The sequence below is a fragment of the Elephantulus edwardii genome, unplaced genomic scaffold (assembly GCF_000299155.1).
Source record: "Elephantulus edwardii isolate Elephantulus edwardi_28Jun2011 unplaced genomic scaffold, EleEdw1.0 scaffold00174, whole genome shotgun sequence".
Taxonomy (NCBI): Eukaryota; Metazoa; Chordata; class Mammalia; order Macroscelidea; family Macroscelididae; genus Elephantulus; species Elephantulus edwardii.
The window spans coordinates 5,439,518-5,457,805 of record NW_006399924.1 but is presented as its reverse complement, the minus strand read 5'-3'; the positions used below and the strand labels follow the sequence as shown (position 1 = coordinate 5,457,805).

The 18,288-nt window shown below is 47.0% G+C and overlaps 1 protein-coding gene across 1 annotated transcript; it reads left to right on the top strand.

The window, feature by feature from the left end:
• Positions 1 to 309: 309 nt before the first annotated feature.
• Positions 310 to 16,615, top strand: WNT2B (wingless-type MMTV integration site family, member 2B). The gene is made up of 5 exons (XM_006895716.1): positions 310 to 495; positions 7,467 to 7,687; positions 8,659 to 8,936; positions 9,561 to 9,825; positions 16,348 to 16,615. Exons 1-5 carry the CDS (start codon positions 326 to 328, stop codon positions 16,575 to 16,577), a joined length of 1,164 nt encoding a protein of 387 aa, XP_006895778.1. The 5' UTR covers positions 310 to 325; the 3' UTR covers positions 16,578 to 16,615.
• Positions 16,616 to 18,288: the final 1,673 nt, after the last annotated feature.

Here is an 18,288-nt window from a genome sequence, read left to right as displayed (position 1 = left end):
TCGGCCCCGCCCCGCGCCGTCCAATGAGAGCCCGCGGCCGGAGGGGCTGTCCGCACACCCGGTCCGCCGCTCTACTCCGCGCCACTGACGCCCTCACTCGGCACCCCGCGCCCGGGGCAGCGCGCCCCGACCCGGGCTCGCCACGCCGACGTCAGTTTCAGGACACCGCTTCTTGAGTCCTGGCTCCTGGACTCCACGTCCCTCTAGATTCCCAGCTACTGGCAAGCCCCATGGCCTCCCAGGGAGGTGAGATAGGGACAGCCTGAGTACCCCCAGTCCACGCCCCCCACCCCGGGCCGCGCGGAGGGAGAGTCTATAGGGAGCTATGCTGAGACCGGGTGGTGCGGAGGAAGCCGCGCAGTGCCCCCTTCGGCGTGCCCGCGCCCCTGTCCCCGCGCCCCCCGACGGCTGCCGGGCACCCTCCCGCCTAGGTCTTGCCTGCCTTCTGCTGCTGCTGCTGCTGACGCTGCCGGCCCCTGTGGACACGTCCTGGTGGTGAGTGGGGCTCTTGAGGCGGGGGAGGAGTGAATCACCGGGTCCTGGAAGGAATATACGTCTCCTTGTACACTATTCCCTGGGGACCAGACTGCCACTTTGCCTGAGTTAGAAAAGACCGGGTAGCGTGATGGTCCAGGCACAAGGCCTGGACAGTTTACTCAGAATTTTCAAGGGCTTCGTGCCTTTCCCTCCTAGCGAGGAAGAGCAAGGACAGACATGTTCTGGTCGCTGCTCCCTAGGTTTCCATATGTTGTGCCCCCACCTAACGCAGAGGTCACCTCTTGGAATTTCTTTCCAGGACCGATTCAAAGAACCTATGTTATCACTATTCTAGGGCCTGCAGTTACGGTTCCACTCAGCCCCTCTGATAGATATGCCCTGATCGCCTAAAGTCACTTTTCTTGGAAGGTGGAGAAGGAGGCCGGTTTCTCTACCTGATAAAGATAAAAACGGAAGACACTGATGAGGCACAACCTTCCAGCGTGATATTTAGAAATTGAGACCGAAAAAAAAAAAAAAAAGACATTGAGACAAAAACTACTCGCTTAACTCCTACAATTAAAACAAACAGAACACTTGGGTTTGCATAATCTAAACATTTGTGTCCAACCTCTACTTGAGGATGTCCCTTCAAACCTTGACGTCTCCTCCTTTTTTAATTCTTCCCCAGAGAACCTACCTCCCTTCTCCTCTTTGACAAACGGAGAGGTTTCTGGAGGCCCAAGCTTTGAGACTCTTTCCTCAAATTTATTGCAGGCCTTAGTACCCGACGTGTCACAAGAAGGCAGAGGAGGAAAAAGGCATTAGAAGTCCACTGGATGTCTGCTCTTTTCTGAACATAATCCCCCTCATGTCCATCTGAGTGTTCCACTAGTCCTGGATGGCACCCATGTCCTCAGAACAAACAAGCTTTGCTCCTTTCCACCCCATTTCCCCTAAAAGAGATGGTGGGAGGGGTTGGGGCATTGGACTGAGTGGACTGTCTTCTCAGCTTTTCTTTCTACCCCCTAAACTGGCCTTTGAGATGGGTTTATTGCTCCTCTACCCATGCATTCATTGCCTCCACTTTCTTTCCCAGCTATGCTCTTCCTCCTGTGCAGTCCCCACAACACCCACCCCACCCCACTTAATGTGCTCTCTTCTCCCCCTTGCACCCTGTGGCTTTTCTCCTCTTGACTTGGAATCTTGGCTCGAAGGGTAAGGGGTAGCTGGCTGAGGGGCCAAGGAGCTTGGGCTGCAGATTCCTATCATTTCAAGATGCTTCTTGCTCCATTCCCAACCCCCATCCCCCACCCCACCCCTGTTTTCCTGTTTCAGAAAAATCTCTCTTTTGGATCTTTTTTATCTCTGCAGTTTAGGGGAAGGCAAGGAGGGGGGTTCTGGATGGGGGAGCAGAGTGGCCTATATCTTACATCTGGCTTGAAACATTCCTTCCTTTAGAAAGGGAAAGGGAAGAAAGGGGACAAGGAGAGGTTTTCAAAGTTCAGGGTGAGATTAAAGCCTCTCTTTTACCTTAAAGAGCTTGATTTGGCTGATGACTTGCATCTCCAGGAATCCTTGTCCAGATGACAGTGTGCTTCAGGGCTTCTTGACTGCTCCTTACCGGTGGTGCGGGAGGGAGTCTTAGGGACCCAGTTAGGTGAAGAAATGTCACTCTGGTAATTTGAGCATCCTGGTTCCTAAAGACTCAACTGGAGTTCTTGCTAGCACCTCTTCCTTCCCTCAGCTACTCCTCCTCTTCCTTTCACTGCCCTCCCCCAACATGGTTCATTTTAAGGATTTTGGGAAAAGTCCTAGGTGGAATTGCTGGGGAGAGGGGTGTGTGATGCACAGAGGGAGTCATGGCTGGATGAGGCATGGTGCCGAGTTATTGCAGTCCCCTTGTTCCACACCTGTCAGAGCAACAGGGGCCCCAACTGACTGCCTAGTGGTCATCACTTCTGGCACAAGATGGAAAGATGCTTTCTAAAGGTAGTTAGGCCTCCCATGTGGTTCTTTCTTTCCCTTAAGGAACAAACCTCAGCAAGATTGCTGTTCTGGACAGTCCATGGAAGAGATGCCTGCTGGGGTGTGTCCCTCTTCCATTATGGAGCTGGAGGTCATCACTGTCACCAGATAAATAGTCTTATTTTCCACATAATCTCATAGAATTCTTTCCCTTCCTCTCCATCCACTCCCTCCTTGCTCCCACCCTAACTGAAGGAGACAAATGGTCTCTTCTTAGCCTGTGACCAAAAACCCCCAACAAATAAAACAAAAAAGAAATAAGATATGTCTGTCAGGTGCACAAAAATCCTGGACATAAGCATGGTGCATTACATTCTGAACTGATAACCAAAATGCTGGTGATTTGAGACCACTAGCGGCTTTGTGGGAGAAAGATATGTAGTCTCCTTCTGGAAAGATTTACAGCCTCAGAAAACCAACAGAGTGCTTGCTTCAGCAGCACCTATATTAAATTGGAATGATACAGAGAAGATTAGCATGGCAGCATGGCCCCTGTGCATGGATGACATGCAGGTTCATGAAACATCCCATATTTTTATCCCAAAAATGTTAGGTGAAGGTAACCTATGTGACGGAATATAATGTGCTACATTTAAAAAAGGGGGGGAGGAGAGAAAAGAAAGCCAACAGAGGATCACCATAAGTCAGAATCAGTAGGTTTGTCATGTGCACCAGGGTTAGATGTAGGAAGCCACAAATTGCTTTTTTAAGGGGCTTTTGGATTGGCTCCGGCTCATAGCAATCCTATGTACAACGGAATAAACACTACTCCACCTTCATGAAGCCGCGTGGAAGTCCATAGTTACAGCCACTGTGTCCATCTTGTTGCGATGAGTTGTAAGTGCAGGTACTGTACAAGTAGACTCACGAAGGGAGAAGGACACAGTGACATAATAACATTAATATTACTCCTGCCAACAATGTTGTTAGGTGCCGTCGAGTTGAGAACAACTCATAGTGACCCTATGAACCACAGATCTGTACTCCTGTCCTGTGCCGTCCTGGCCAACAGTAGCTACCGTTTAATACACCCTTCCATGAATTGGAACTCACCTAATGGCAAGTAGTTTGGATTTTACTAAGTGCCTGGCTAAGTACTTTATAAGCATCGTCTGTTTCAATTGCCAAAGGAATCCAGTGAAAACTCTATTCACTGAGTCGGAACTGGGCTGACCCTCCAGCAGGTGTTTGGAAGTTGTAAATCACACCAGAAATTGCCCATTTTTCTCTTGTGGAGCCACTGATGGATTTGAACCATCAGAGAGGTATGGCTTTTAAGTTAGCACACTCCTTCCAGACTAGGTTTCCGAGCTCCAATCCAGTGAAGTGGGTACTAATATCCCCATTTCACTTTCATGAGGAAAGTTGAGAAATGGAGAGGGTGTTAAGAAACTTAGTTAAGATCGTACCAATTTTGAAGCAAATCAGATTGGTCTATTCGTTGTTAAGCCTTGTGCCTTCTAGAATAAAAATGACCTTGAACTTTGGAGTCAGATGGCCGTAATTCATTCTGGTTCTCTTCCCCTTAGACTAGTGGACACCAATGGACATTTTCGAATAAATAATTTTACTTCCCTGAAATTCACCTCCTTCACCTCTAAAATGGAGATCTTTCCCAGAAGATTTTTGTGCAGCAAAAATGTGAACTATAAAGCATTATTCTAATGCTGAAGTATTAAGGAGATTCAAGGAGGGTAGTAAGTTTTATGCCTGTGCAGAGCCCACACTTTTGTTATGTATAGTTCAGCCAGTAAATTACATGGGAGGAGATTGCCCATCTTTCTCCCATGGAGTGGCTGGTAGATTCAAACTTTGTACCTTTGGGTTGGCAGTGCAACTCTCTACCACTAAGTTACCTGAGGAGCTGTAAAAACATAGAAGGGACAGTGGGGGGTTGGTGGGGGGGTGGGGGCAGCGGGGAGGAGGTTCCCTGCCTCATTAAGGAGCTGTGATAGCTTAGTGATAAGAACTGTGCCAAGGTACTTGAGGTTCCCAACTAGTTCATTCTGGTTTTACCCACCTTTATCCCTGTTGAGAATTTGCATTTCTACCCCAGATATACTGAGTCAGTCTACATCCCCAGGGGATTGTTATATATACATATAAGATGTCATAGCTCTGGGCATTTGATTCAGTATATCTGGGGTGGAAATGCAGATTTTCAGCAGGGAGTGGAGAGTTGGTAAGACTAGAATGAGCTAATTGGAAAGACTAATTGAACCAGAGTGAACCAGTTTGAAGCCTTACCTAAAAAAAAAAGTCTGCAAATAGGCTGCAGTGTCAACAAAGAATAAAGCTATAATTGAAATTGTGTTTATGACTGGCTAGGTGCAAAAAGGAGTTGTGGGTGAATCAGTGTTTATCCAACAAATAGTAATTGAGTACTACTACATATTTTGCAAGTATGTACTGAGGATATTATAGAGAATAAACAGATAAAAATCCCAGGTCTTTATGGAGCAGTGTGACCGAATTATCTGGAGAATCTTATTAAAATGCAGATTCTGACTCAGTAGGCCTGGGATGGCGACTAATGCTCTACATTTCCAGAATATTCTCAGATGATGATGCTGTTCTGCAAACCATAGTTTGGGTAGCAAGGGGCTAGAGTAGGGTATGAATCACTCTGTCAAAGTTAGGGATGTGAATTGGTCAAAAGTAGTTGAAATGGGCTATACAGGACAGGAATCTCAAATAAGTGAAGACTCTTGGGGAAAACAAAGCTAGAGTCAAGGACATCTGGTCCACTTTACCAGGCTGAGCTGGCGGATGCCGTAAACATCCTTGTCCCTTCCAGCCAGACTCAGTGCTCGGCACATGGTAGGCATTTTGCAGGCATGAGCTGAACCGAGAAGGCCCAGCTTCCAGAGGCCACCACCCTCCCTGCTTTAAATGCAAGATCTGCCTGGTCAGCAGCAAGGGCCAGGCTCTGCAGTCCTAGTTAGGAAGGACAAGGGTGGTAGTAGAGAAACTTAATAATGTTCCTATCATAGATACTAAACAGATGTTCCCACGCTCAGTGAGGATGTAACAAGAAGGACCAGTGTGGGCTGCAGCAGAATGGATTGAAGTTAGACCACAGGAAGGACTATTTGCCAGAGTTTGGCCTGTCCCACTCCAGACTGTCTCATAAGGGCTGGATTACTGGTCTCCCATCCACCACCACCACCACCACCCCTCCCCTTCTCAAGACCCAGTAAAAAAAAAAAGAAAGAAAAAACCCAAACCAAAACAAACACCCATTGCCTTAGACAGTATTTCAGCACTGAAGTGGGAAAGCAGAACAGTGGTGGTGAGACAGGGACGAGCTCCAACTCCAACGGTCCTGATTCTCCAAACAAAGCACCGCAGCAGTGGGTGGGACACCAGTGTGCGTCAGGCGGCCCTTTCCGGCCCGGCCAGGCCCAGCCTGGTGTTTATTTTGTTTGTTCCTGGAAGCTGTTGCCCTGATGGACAGTGCTGGGGACGCTGATTCCATGGGATTTGCTAGCACAGGCCCTCCCCCGGGACAGATGGGCCCCATCAGCCCCACCGAGTTCCCCAAGAGGCAAGCATCAGCTTTCCTTGTGTTTGTTTGAGTCGGTGTCATCAGTGGTGATCCAGTCTGTGGGTGAGGACTGGCTGTGGGAATGCAGAGGGGGCACAGAGTCCAGGCCAGGCCAGCTTTTCCCCCTCCCCACCACTGACCACCTTCCCTTCTCCTCACCCACTTCTAGGCCTGTTGTGGAACCACTTCCAAACCACAGACTCATTCATAGCCCAGATCAAACCTTTTCTGTCTGTACCAGAGACTGCCCTCCTCAGCCCCCACCTGTTCAGAAAAGAGGATAAAAGCATCCCTGTGATAGGCTTCAGGCCTGAGGAGAGAATTCCCACCAAGTCAGGAAGGTGCTCTGGGTAGCAACTGGACCAGGAGTGAGAATAGGGAGCTTGGTGGTTGAACTGGAAAAAATAGGTGAAGGGGTCAGATCTTGTTTGGTGGCCTTCATGGGAGAAAGGACAATGGGCACTGTTCTCTCCCTGGAATTTTCTTCCTGATGCTTGTGGTGGACAGTCCAAAGTGAAGAGAACATATTGTCTTGAGAATTTGAGAGTGACTTTAGCAACTTACCTATCTTTTCATAGCATACCCTCATTCTTACGCATACAGGGCAGATCAGAATCTCAAGTCTGGGGATAATTACCCTGTTACCTTATGTTGGTTTTCCACAGCAACAGTCCTCTACTCTATGGGCCTGTGAGCCTCTGCCAGGGCTCTATAGGACACGGATTGTGGTGGGTGGGTGACTTTAATAAACACTTGGAGTAAGGAGGTATCAGAGGTATCTGTTAGTCTTATGTGAAAGGTTCTAGAAATAAAAAACTATAGGGAGGGGAGTAGGGGCTGGGGTCGTCTTACTCAGATTTCAGGATCAGAAATGAAGGTTTACAACTGCATGGCTCAGAGTAGTGTTGTAAAGAGTTCCTCAAAATGGCCCACTAGGTCTCTTTCCACAGGGCCCTCTGTCTTTTCTCCCCCTTTTCAGGTCTAAACCGTGTGTCTTCATTGACTGACCATGCAGGATATGCCATCTCAAGGGCTTGTTTTAAGAATGGTGTTCCAGACCCTGATTTTCTTAGTTTCTTTTTCCATGAGGCTTTTAAAGTTTATTAAATAGACAGGCAATGGGGTATGTGTCAAGCCCATAACTCCTGTGGATGTGTCCTGGGAGTGTGTGTCACTTTGGCCTTTATAAAGCTGGAGACATGGTGATAGTGAGAGGTCACTCATCTATTATTTCTCTAACGCCCTGTTTCTCCAGAGCTTGTGGAGGGTGGTTCCAACCACCAGCCGCAGGGAGTGTGGGTTGGGGCAGGGGAAGGAATCTCTGAAGGGTCAGGATGCCAAGCCTCTCCTCTCCCTCGTCCTTTGCAGAAAAGAAGGGCCAGGGTGATCTCACAAGCCTGTCTTCTCCCTGCAGGTATATTGGGGCCCTGGGAGCCCGAGTGATCTGCGACAATATTCCTGGTCTGGTGAGCCGGCAGCGGCAGCTGTGCCAGCGTTACCCAGACATCATGCGCTCAGTGGGTGAGGGCGCCCGAGAATGGATCCGAGAGTGTCAGCACCAGTTCCGCCACCACCGCTGGAACTGTACTACGCTGGACCGGGACCACACAGTCTTTGGACGTGTCATGCTCAGAAGTAGGGGTCTCCTACACCCCGCCCCACCTCCTTTCTTTCGTGTTTAGGGTGGTACCTGACAAGAGTAGACATGACCCACTCCCCACTAGACACACACTACTTCACATTTAAGAAAGATGATTGTTGGCAGAGTACTTTAACTATATAGGCAGGGCCTCTCTAAATCCAAGTGTTCTGAGTTGAAGAGACAAAGCCTTTCCTAGCTCTTCTAGTCTGCTCCCTTTCTCCCTCCCCCAGCAAGGACCTTCCATGCTCTCTGAGGCTGAGGAGGACGGAGACAAACTCTTACCACCACTCTCACCACCCTCAACCCAACACTCCCAACACTACAGTAATTGGAACAAGGGATAAACAGAAAGGTGATATGTAAATATTTGGAGAGTCCGTGGTCTGGCCCTAGTTCAGCAAAAAAGGCGAAGCAGAGACAGACAGTAAACTCAGAGGAAGAGAAGGAATTGGAAATCTAGAGATGCCAGGGGTACCGGGGTGATGATTCATTAGTCCTCAAGAGCAGAGAGGCAAGGAAGCAGGCAGGGGAATGTATGTGTCTCTTCACATGGGCCGACCTTTGGGTTGGGGTCTTTACTGTAGGGGAACTGTCCAGCAGAATGGGCCTGAAAAGGCTTGCAACATGGACGGTGGAAGGTTTACCTCAGCCAGAGTTGGTAGTTAGTGGGAAGAGATGATTCACCATGAAACTTTTAAGGATGGACCCTGGAGTTGGGAAGGAAGCAAGGTTTTAAGTCAGCCCAAGAGGTCAGCGATTCAGGTAAGCGGAGAGAGAGCAGTGCCAGATGAGAGGAAGAGGTCAGATATTCTGCAGAAGGGCTTGGAAGAGGACACTTTGCATAAAGGAGGTATTAGAGGTGGCTCTGAGAAAGAAGAGGGGGTCTGAAGTCAGAGATGTGTGGACTGAAGGAGACTGGCCAAGGCCTCTTTCCTGAAACACACCTCTGCCTTTCTCTCTCTAGGCAGCCGGGAGGCAGCATTTGTGTATGCCATCTCATCAGCAGGGGTGGTCCATGCTATCACTCGTGCCTGTAGCCAGGGTGAATTGAGTGTGTGCAGCTGTGACCCCTACACCCGTGGCCGACACCGTGACCAACGTGGGGACTTTGACTGGGGTGGCTGCAGTGACAACATCCACTATGGTGTCCGCTTTGCCAAGGCCTTTGTAGATGCCAAGGAGAAGAGGCTTAAAGATGCTCGGGCCCTGATGAACTTACATAACAACCGCTGTGGTCGCACGGTCAGTACTCGTATCTGTGTATGTATGCTCATTTACTGGGGGTGACCAGTACGTGTGACCATGGACTAACTAAAGATGGAAGAGCTGAAGGCTTCTGGTTCACTTCCAAGAGACCCAGCATTCTGGGACAGGAGATCTAAATGCAAGGGAACTTGAAAGTGCCCAGGTTCAGTTAGGTGTAGAGTCTTGGCAGAGACAAAAAGGAGAGATAAGGAGGATTGCTGTGTTGATAAACACTGAGGAGGATTAAGAGTTTGTACTAGTCAGTTCACCAGGAAGTGAAACCCTTCCAGGTCCTGGGGACTGAGCTGGGAAACGGCAAGCTACAAATGTACCTGCTGTGGCACCTGGTAGATGTTCGGACATCCTACAATCCTGAACAGAATCCTACGGCCTTAAAGTTCATACAGGCGAGCATGGAAAGGAAAGCATTGTTCCTTTTCAGGAAGGTTTCTGGAAGAAGTTCTTGAGCCAGCGCAGGAAGACTAGACAGGATCTTGTTAGAGAGAACAAGCAGCCACAGTCAGCCAGGAACATCTGTCCTAGATGTCAGGGCACACAGGCTTCAGTTCTCCCATGACTAAGTGCCCTAACTGGCTGCCCTTCCCTTCCTTCTCCCTTCAGGCTGTGAGACGGTTTCTGAAGCTGGAGTGTAAGTGCCATGGTGTGAGTGGCTCCTGCACCCTGCGGACCTGCTGGCGTGCACTCTCGGACTTCCGCCGCACCGGGGACTACCTGAGACGACGCTATGATGGTGCTGTGCAGGTGACCGCCACTCAAGATGGTGCCAACTTCACAGCAGCCCGCCAAGGCTATCGCCGTGCTACACGGACGGACCTTGTCTACTTTGACAACTCCCCAGACTACTGTGTCTTGGACAAGGCTGCAGGTGAGTAGAGGAAGCAGGCAGGGACACTGAGCCCCAGGTCTGGTTAATCATGGTTCATTCAGTCTCTAGAGTTAGGAAAAAGGATGGGAGGGGATGAATCAGTCTCTCCCCAACCCTCCTGAAAACTAGTAATGAGGAGCTCTGATGGCCTAGTGGCAAAAAACTGCGCTGCAATCCTGAAGGCGCACAGTTCAAATCTACCAGATACTCCGTTGGGGAAGGAGGGGCAGTCTCCTCCTGTGCCGGTCAGATCCGATTTGATGGTACACACAAGAAAAACAAAAACTAGTAATGAGATTTTTGTACATTCCTCAAGCTTTGGAGAGAAATACTCAGCTCCTTGAGACTTAAAGCCGTATATCAATCTTTTATTCCCCAGGATCATCTGAGATATAGTATATATATTTAGTGGATCTTTACAATCTAGCAGAGAGAGAGGCAGAGAGATTGAGTAACAGTTAGACAAACTTAGCTGCAGGGGAAAAAAAAGATATCTAGACACCTGAGAAATCAAGAAAAGTTTATTTGAAAGTGAGGAATTTAGGTTACTCCTTGTAGTGTCGCGTTTATCTGGCAGCTAGAGAGCAGAACAGGCGGACAGTCCGCACATGACAGAGTGGTAGGTGGGGAAGCACATGACTTGGTCCAGAGAGAGGGAGAGCAACTCAGTCTGAGTGAAGGTTTCAGGTAAGGGAAATTAAAGCCAGAAAATAAAGAGTTTGGGAATAGACCATGAATGGCCTTGAGAAGGCTTTATCCAGCCGGTTACCACTGAAGATTCTGAAATGGGGCTTGGGGAAGAAAGAAAAGCGGAGACCTGCGAGCAAATGGCAGAAAGCAGCACATGGTTGTTTGGATGTTGATGGTGGAATTCTTGGGATGCAAGACAGTGTATTCCCCAGAAGCGTGGAAGTTGCTATCCTGATGATATTTCAAGTTCAGATAGGTTGAACTAGGAATGACATGTAATGCAACCAAATGAGTTTCTTCCTTAGCTACTGCTGTGAGACTACAAGCTTTTTTTCTGCAGACTCAGCAGTCAGGGATTAGATGAGGAGGAGCCAGAAGCCCCAGCTGTTTTCAGTGCTGTTTGTTTTTACCATGGCTGTCATTCCTGGAGAGTAAAGTGGCTTGAAACAAAACTGGACACAGAAACAGGTTCGGGCTCCACCCAGTAACAAAGAAAGTCATTTGTGTGCTTTGAAGGCTGCTGGGAGTAGAGAAGGAGTTCAAGTAGTGAAGCCCATAGCAAATTGCCCTCTTAATTCAAAGCTGCTCATTTCTCATGGTTTGAATCCACTAACAACTCTTCAGAAGGAAGATGGGCAGTCTCTCGTCACCATTTATAGCCTTAGAAACCTGTTGAACAGTGAGAGAGTGAGTCAGCATATAATGACTGAACCCTTCTGAGGGTTTAGAGAAGGGGGAACCCTTCTGCTTCTATTAGGGATTTCCTGTCACATACATACTACAGAGGTTATTCCTCTCTAGAAGCTTGGAAGCAATTACATAACATCTGAGCTATTAGGCTGTGCTAAAACTCAAACCAAATTCATTGTCATCAAGTTGATTTAAACTCATAGAGACCCTATCGGATAGAGTAGAATTTACCCATAAAGTTTCTAACACTGTAAATCTTTCTAGAAGAGACCAGCATATTCTACCCTTGAGGAGTAACTGCTAAATTTAGTCTGTGGCCTTTCATTTAGCAGCCAAGAATGTACTTCACATTATGCTACCAGGTTCCTTTAGCATATGCTTCCATGCCTTTGAGGAAGGAGCTTTGGAGTTAGGGCAAAATATGCGTCATACATGTTGGTTTTTCTCAGCGTCATAAAATTAGGTCTCCCTTTCTGCGAAGATGGTGCTGAAAGCTAAGAAGGAAGCCCCTGCCCCTCCTAAAACTGAAGCCAAAGCAAAGGTATTAAAGGCCAAGAAGGCAGTCCTGAAGGGCGTCCAGAGTGAAAAAAAAAGATGATGATCCGCACGTCATCCACCTTCCAGCGGCCTAAGATGCCGAGACTCCAAAGGCAGCCCAAATACCCCTGGAAGAGCGTCCCCAGGAGAAACAAGCTTGACCACTGAGTCAGCCATGAAGAAGATAACAACAGGCTTGTGTTCACTGTGGATGTCAAGGCGAACAAGCACCAAATTAAACAAGCTGTAAAGAAGCTTTATGTCATTGGTGTGGCTAAGGTCAACACTTTGATTAGGCCTGATGGAGAGAAAAGTCCTATGTTTGACTTGCTCCTGACTATGATGCTTTGGATGTTGCCAACAAAATTGGGATCATCTAAACAGTCCAGCGGGCTAATTCTAAATATAAATTTTTCTCACACACACACACACAAAATTAGGTCTCATAAAAGCCAAAATAGGCCTGAAGATAAAGAGTCTGAGTCACCTCAGAAGGAAATATATGGAGTTAGGTACCCCCTTCAAAGCAACATTGTTCCATTCAATGTTCTGTGAAATGTTCTAGACTGATAGTAATCTGGGACAGTAGCCACTAGAAGCCACTAGCCACACTGATTACTTAAACTATGGTGACTGCAAATGAGGAACTAAATTTTAAATCATAATTAATTTTTTAATTCAGTATTGATTGAAGCTTAACATCAAGAAAACAAAGATCCTCACCATTGGGCCGATTGGCAGCATCATGATAGATGGTGAAGAGATTGAGATTGTTGACAGCTTTAGTTTGCTTGGCTCCACAATCAAAACTCTTGGTACCAGCAGCCAGGAAATTAAAAGACGAATTGCATTGGGAAAGTCTGCTCTCAGAGACATCGCCAAAGGACTGAAGAGCAACAATGTCAGTCTGCATACTAAGGTGTGCCTGATCCAGGCCATAATCTTGGCATCAGAAAGCTGGACAATGACTAGGGATGACAGAAGGAGAATTGATGCCTTTGAGCTGTGGCGCTCAAAGAGAAGAGTAGTATCGAATATAGCATGGACTTTTTGAAGAACAAACAGTTTCATCTTAGAGAGGGTGCTCCAGGCTGCTCCTTCGTCTGACATACTTTGGACATGTTGCAAGGAGGGACTAATCCTTAGAGAGGGACTTCATGCTTGGGAGGGTAGAGGGACAGCTAAGGGGCGCCTGATACAGGCCATGGTCTTTACAATCGCTTGTTATGCATCAGAGAGTTGGACAATGACTAGGGAGGACAGAAGGAGAGTTGATGCCTTTGAGCTGTGGTGCTGGAGAAGAGTACTGAATGTACCATGGACTGCCAAGAAAACAAACAGATTCATCTTGGAGAGGATTAAACCAAGCAAATCCTTGGAGGCAAGGATTCTGGGGCTTCGTCTGACATACTTTGGACATGTTGCTAGGAGGGATGGGTCCTTGGAGAGGGACGTCATGCTTGGGAGGGTGGAGGGACAGCGCAGGAGAAGAAGACCCTTGATGAGATGGATTGATTCAGTGACTGGGGTAATGGGGGTAAGTGTGTCAGAGACAACAGTTTGGCACAGGATAGAGCAGGTTTTAGGGATGTTGTACATAGGGTCACCATGAGATGCAGACAACTCAACAGCATGTAACAACAACAACAATTAATTTTTAATGACTGACTTATTGCTAGTGGCTGTTACAATGAGCAGCACAGCTACAAAGTGTAGAAGGGGCTCTGGCAAACAAGGTTGAAGGCCCTGACCTCAGAGGCAGGAGAATGATACATCTTGGAGGATGCCTCAGGTCAAAAGGAACCCAGATGGTACTAACTAACTGAAGTTGGTATCTTGACCTCACCCAACAGGACTGCAGAGTGGTAAGACTTTGCAGTTTGTTTCTGTAAAGATTACAACCAAGAAAATCCTATAGGGAAGTTCTCATACATTTGCTGGCACACAGACAGTCCATACTCTAGATTGGTGGCCTCCCAGTATAGGCGGCCTAGTGGTAAGAAGCTGCACTGCAATCCCAAAGGTATGTGGTTTGAATCCACCAGTTGCTTTGAGGGAGGAGGATGTGCAGTCTTCTTCCATGTGGTCAAGTGCCTCAAAAACCCACTGGATGGTCAGCTATGGGTTGGTTCTGACTCTGCAGCACACGAAACTCCTATCATTAAAAAATCCCCTGAGCATGTACCTCTAAAATTATGTGTGTGTGTGTGTGTGTGTGTGTGTATTATAAAACATACCTGCTAAATAAATATTTTAGGTCAATGATATAGAAAATAAATACAGAAGTTCTAGCATTTTCTTCCTGTATCCCAGTGGAATATAGAGATTACTGCTATAGAAATCAGTTCTCCTATGTCCTTTCTTGTACTCCTGGGCTAGTTACATTCCCATCTCTAGGTCCTCATTAAAAGGCCGAGAGTTGGACTCTACTCTCTCAGAGCCCACCTCTCCAAAATTCCATGATGTTATGATCTGTTTGGCAGCATCTCTCTTCCTTAAACCAGTCACAATGAGGTCCTGAGTATTCCCAACCAGAGAAGTAACAGCACCTCGGCTCTTCAAAAGTCCTCTCTGTGTTTGATTCTTGGTCAGCCCTCTCTCCCTGACACAGTGCCCTGTGGGTGGGACACTAGTTCCAGCTGGCTTGCAGGTTGGACTTTGTCCCTTTGTAGTGGTTTTGGGGGCTCTCAAGGCTTTGTTCTTGTTTTCCCTCAAAAGCAGACAAAGATTCACACTGCCCTCAATTTCCCCTCTGTTTCCTTTAAAGGACAAGTTTTCTTGCCCCAAGTGTTTCCATGGTATTCAAATCTGTATGTACTAATTATAATAAATATTGTATTGTGAAGAAGATCTTGTTTAACACATAGTTGTTGTTGTGTACCATAGAGTCAGATCCAACCCCTAGCTGACCCTCTGGCGAGTTTTCAGAGGCAGTTAATCGCACAGGAGGACATTGCCCTTCTTTCTCCCATGGAGCTGCTGGGGACCTTGAACCATGTGCCTTCAGGATTGCAGTGCAGCTTCTTGCCACTAGGCCACCTGAGACGTGGAAAAATGTTAAAAATAGAGAGTGTTCTCGCTGTACGAGACAGTCATGCTAATCACTTTACCTCCTCACATAACAGAGACTATAGATACCAGACTCAGGTGGTGTAGTCTGTAGGGAATTGAACTGCTAACCCAAAGACCATGGCCCTGGCAGTTTGAATCCACCAGGGACTCCTCAGAAGAAAGATGGACCGTTCTCCTCCCGGGCCATTTACAGTCTCTGAAACCCTGTGGAAGGCATGGGACTCACATGCCACTCAAGCACAGTGAGTGAGTAACAGATATAACAGTTGCTGAGTTCGATGCTACTCTTATGTCCATCTTCAGATTAAGAAAACTAAGGTCCAGAAAGATTAATTACCTTGCCAAATCATACAACAAATGAGTGGCTGCTCATGTTATGTGCTGCCGAGTCAGAACTGACTCTAGCTGACATTCCAGTGACTTTTCTGAGGCTGTAAATTGCATGGGAGGAGATTGCCCATCTTTCTTCCTTGAAGCAACTGGTGGATTCAAACCTCCTGTCTCTGAGCTGGCAGCACAACTCCTTACCATGAGGCCACCAGAGATCCCTGGATAAGTGGCAGAACTGGAATTTGAACCAAAACAATCTGACGTCTGGGTCATGTCTTTAATGACTATGCTGTAACGTTTCCCTTTATAGTACAACTTAAGAAAATATAAACTATGGACAAATACACTAACAAATAGGAGCAGGATCAGAGTGTGGTAAGACTTCTTGGAAGAGATAAATTATAGGCTAGAGTGTTTTGTTTTTTAACTTTTTATTACGAAAACATACAAAAGTACTGAAGTCTCACTTTGACAAATTAGGAACTTTTCAAGCAGGACTTAGAACCAGTTTGAACCAGTCCTTCCATGGTTGATGAAGTGAAATTGAACAGACCCTGAATGTTTAAAATTTGAGTGAAGGATAACCAGAAGGGGGAAGTTAGGAGCTGAAGCTCTGAAATGGAAGAGCCAGGAGAGGCATATTGAACCCTTTGAGGAGCCCAGTTTAAAGAGTTACGGACAAGACCATGGAGAGCGGCACACGTTCAGAGCAGCATGGGTGGCCACCATCTTCAAGAAGGCACCATTATTTCAGACTTTGTTGATCAAGAGATGTGGTTGCTATGCAATGCACATGCCACCCTTGGTTTTAAAGAGAGATTAAGTTCATAGTAGGGCATCAACCTGTAATGTTTCCTGTTCTGGTTATCCTTAGGATTTTGAAAAAATGTGGGTCTGTTAGTTTTGCTTTGTTGGGTCAGCCATAACAGAACCACGAAGAACCAGTCCAAAGGCCTGATTTTTAAAGGCTAGTTTTTAAAAAAAGATACAGAGATGAGGACTAGCAGGGAGGAAATTGCAAGAAAAGTCAGTGGCCTTTAGGGAGAGTTGATGGTGGGATGGCTGGTGCAGACGGCAGTGAGGATATGACCAGCATTTTTCATGGGCATCTTTTCAGGAAAAGGACTTGATTATCACTTTCTCATGAGGATGTGAAGAACTTGAAGTAGGAGGTAACTTGGTTCTCATTCTTTCTTAACCCAGGTTCCCTAGGCACTGCAGGTCGTGTCTGCAGCAAGACATCCAAAGGGACGGACGGGTGTGAAATCATGTGCTGTGGTCGAGGGTATGACACGACTCGAGTCACCCGTGTCACCCAGTGTGAATGCAAATTCCACTGGTGCTGTGCGGTGCGGTGCAAGGAGTGCAGAAACACTGTGGATGTCCATACCTGCAAGGCCCCCAAGAAGGCAGAGTGGCTGGACCAGACCTGAACACATGGATACCTCACTAGTCCCTCCACTTCAGCCTCCCTCAAAAGCACAAGATCTTTGCATGCACACCTTCCTCCGCCCTCAATCCTGGGCTGCTACAGCTTCTAGTTAAGGACTTGGGGAGTGGTCCAGAGGCATTCCGGTGCCCTTACTGGCTCCTTAGCCCTGGGAAGGCGTTGACAGAGGATGTAAGGAATTTTGAGCAGCTCCCCTACCACTTCTCCCCAACCTGAAGCTTAGAAGGGAGAGTGGGAGATGATGGGGGGTGCTTCAGAGTGATATGAGTTGCACTAAAGCACCTGGTCGAGGCTCATTTTCCCTTTTCTTTGCCTTGGCTTCCTGACACTTTTGTTTATAAGAGGACGGATATCTGAAGAAAGGTTTTGTGGTGGTTGTTGATCCTACTTGGCTGAGGATGAAACTGCATATCCCTTCCTCCAAGTCAGTTTGAATAGACTTTCTCTTACCCCAAAAGTAATTATTAGGCTAGAAAATCTCTCCATTAAAAAAAAATACATAAATAAAAGAGCCTGGATGGCTAGACAGAGTTAGCTATAGCAGACAAGGTTCCATTCACATGTTCATGTGTTTATAAACTGCTGTGTTTTGTAGGGGGAGAAATTATATAACTATACAAAAACACATTCTTTCCCAATCTCTCTCTCTTTTCAGCCTCCATCAGATAGCACTGCCTTTTCCCCCTCACATGCTGTCTGTTAAAATATGAGGTGGTATTCAGTGGTTCTTAAGCCTAAAAGATTTTTTAGAACACCCTGGAACACTCCAAGGAGGTGATAATTTAGCAAGTCTGGCTGGACTTTGAGATTTTTTTATTTATTAGTGTTTTGTGTGGAGTTTTCTTTGCTTTATACTTTCCCTGAATTAGGCGGGCTGGCAGCCAGGTATGAAAAGCACAGTGTAGAAGATATTAGAGTTGTAGAGGGAGGGTGAAGATGAGCAGGCCTGATGTCCAGGCCCACAAGAGGCACTAGTGTGTACAGTAGAAAGGTAGGGATCATTGGTAATTCATTAGGAGAAGATCCTAGCCTTTGACCCTGGGAGCAGAAGGTGGTCACTATGGAGAGAGGGAAAGCTATCGCTTGTGGTCAAAGTAGTAAACAGCTTAGAAGGCAGCCTTTCCCCAGTTACTCAAGCAATCTTTCTTTAGTGACTGTCTAAATCTTGGTGTCTTTTAATGTCTACTTCACATTTGACTCAAGTCTTGAGTAGTGAGGTCTCCAGAAGTCACTGAGTGAGAGGACAGGACATAGAGTCCTCAAGCCTAGGTGCATTACTGTTAGGTGTATCGAGCTGTGGTTGTCTCTTGCCTGTTGATGTTAAAAAGAGCAGAGTGATGTAGAGATTTACAGTTATGACAGAGCTGAGTTAAAAGGGCCATAGTGCTGTGTAGTGTGTTTAAGATTTTAAGCACGATCCCTAAATTCTGAGCCTCAATTTTCTCAATTGTAAAATGAGAGAAAGAACCCATCTCAGCTGTTGAGTTTTAATTATGCCCCAAACCCCAACCAAAGCCTACTCTCACCAAAGTTCCTGGTGGCCTTAGCCCATCCTCTCCAGGACTGTGACCTTTCCAGGAACCTTCAGTTTCAGACTAGAATGTACTGAAAGCTTGCTGTAAATTAAGGGGCCCACACAAGGAATTCTGCATAGAGGCCCCACTTTCTGCTCCTAGGTCATCTCCAGCATCCCT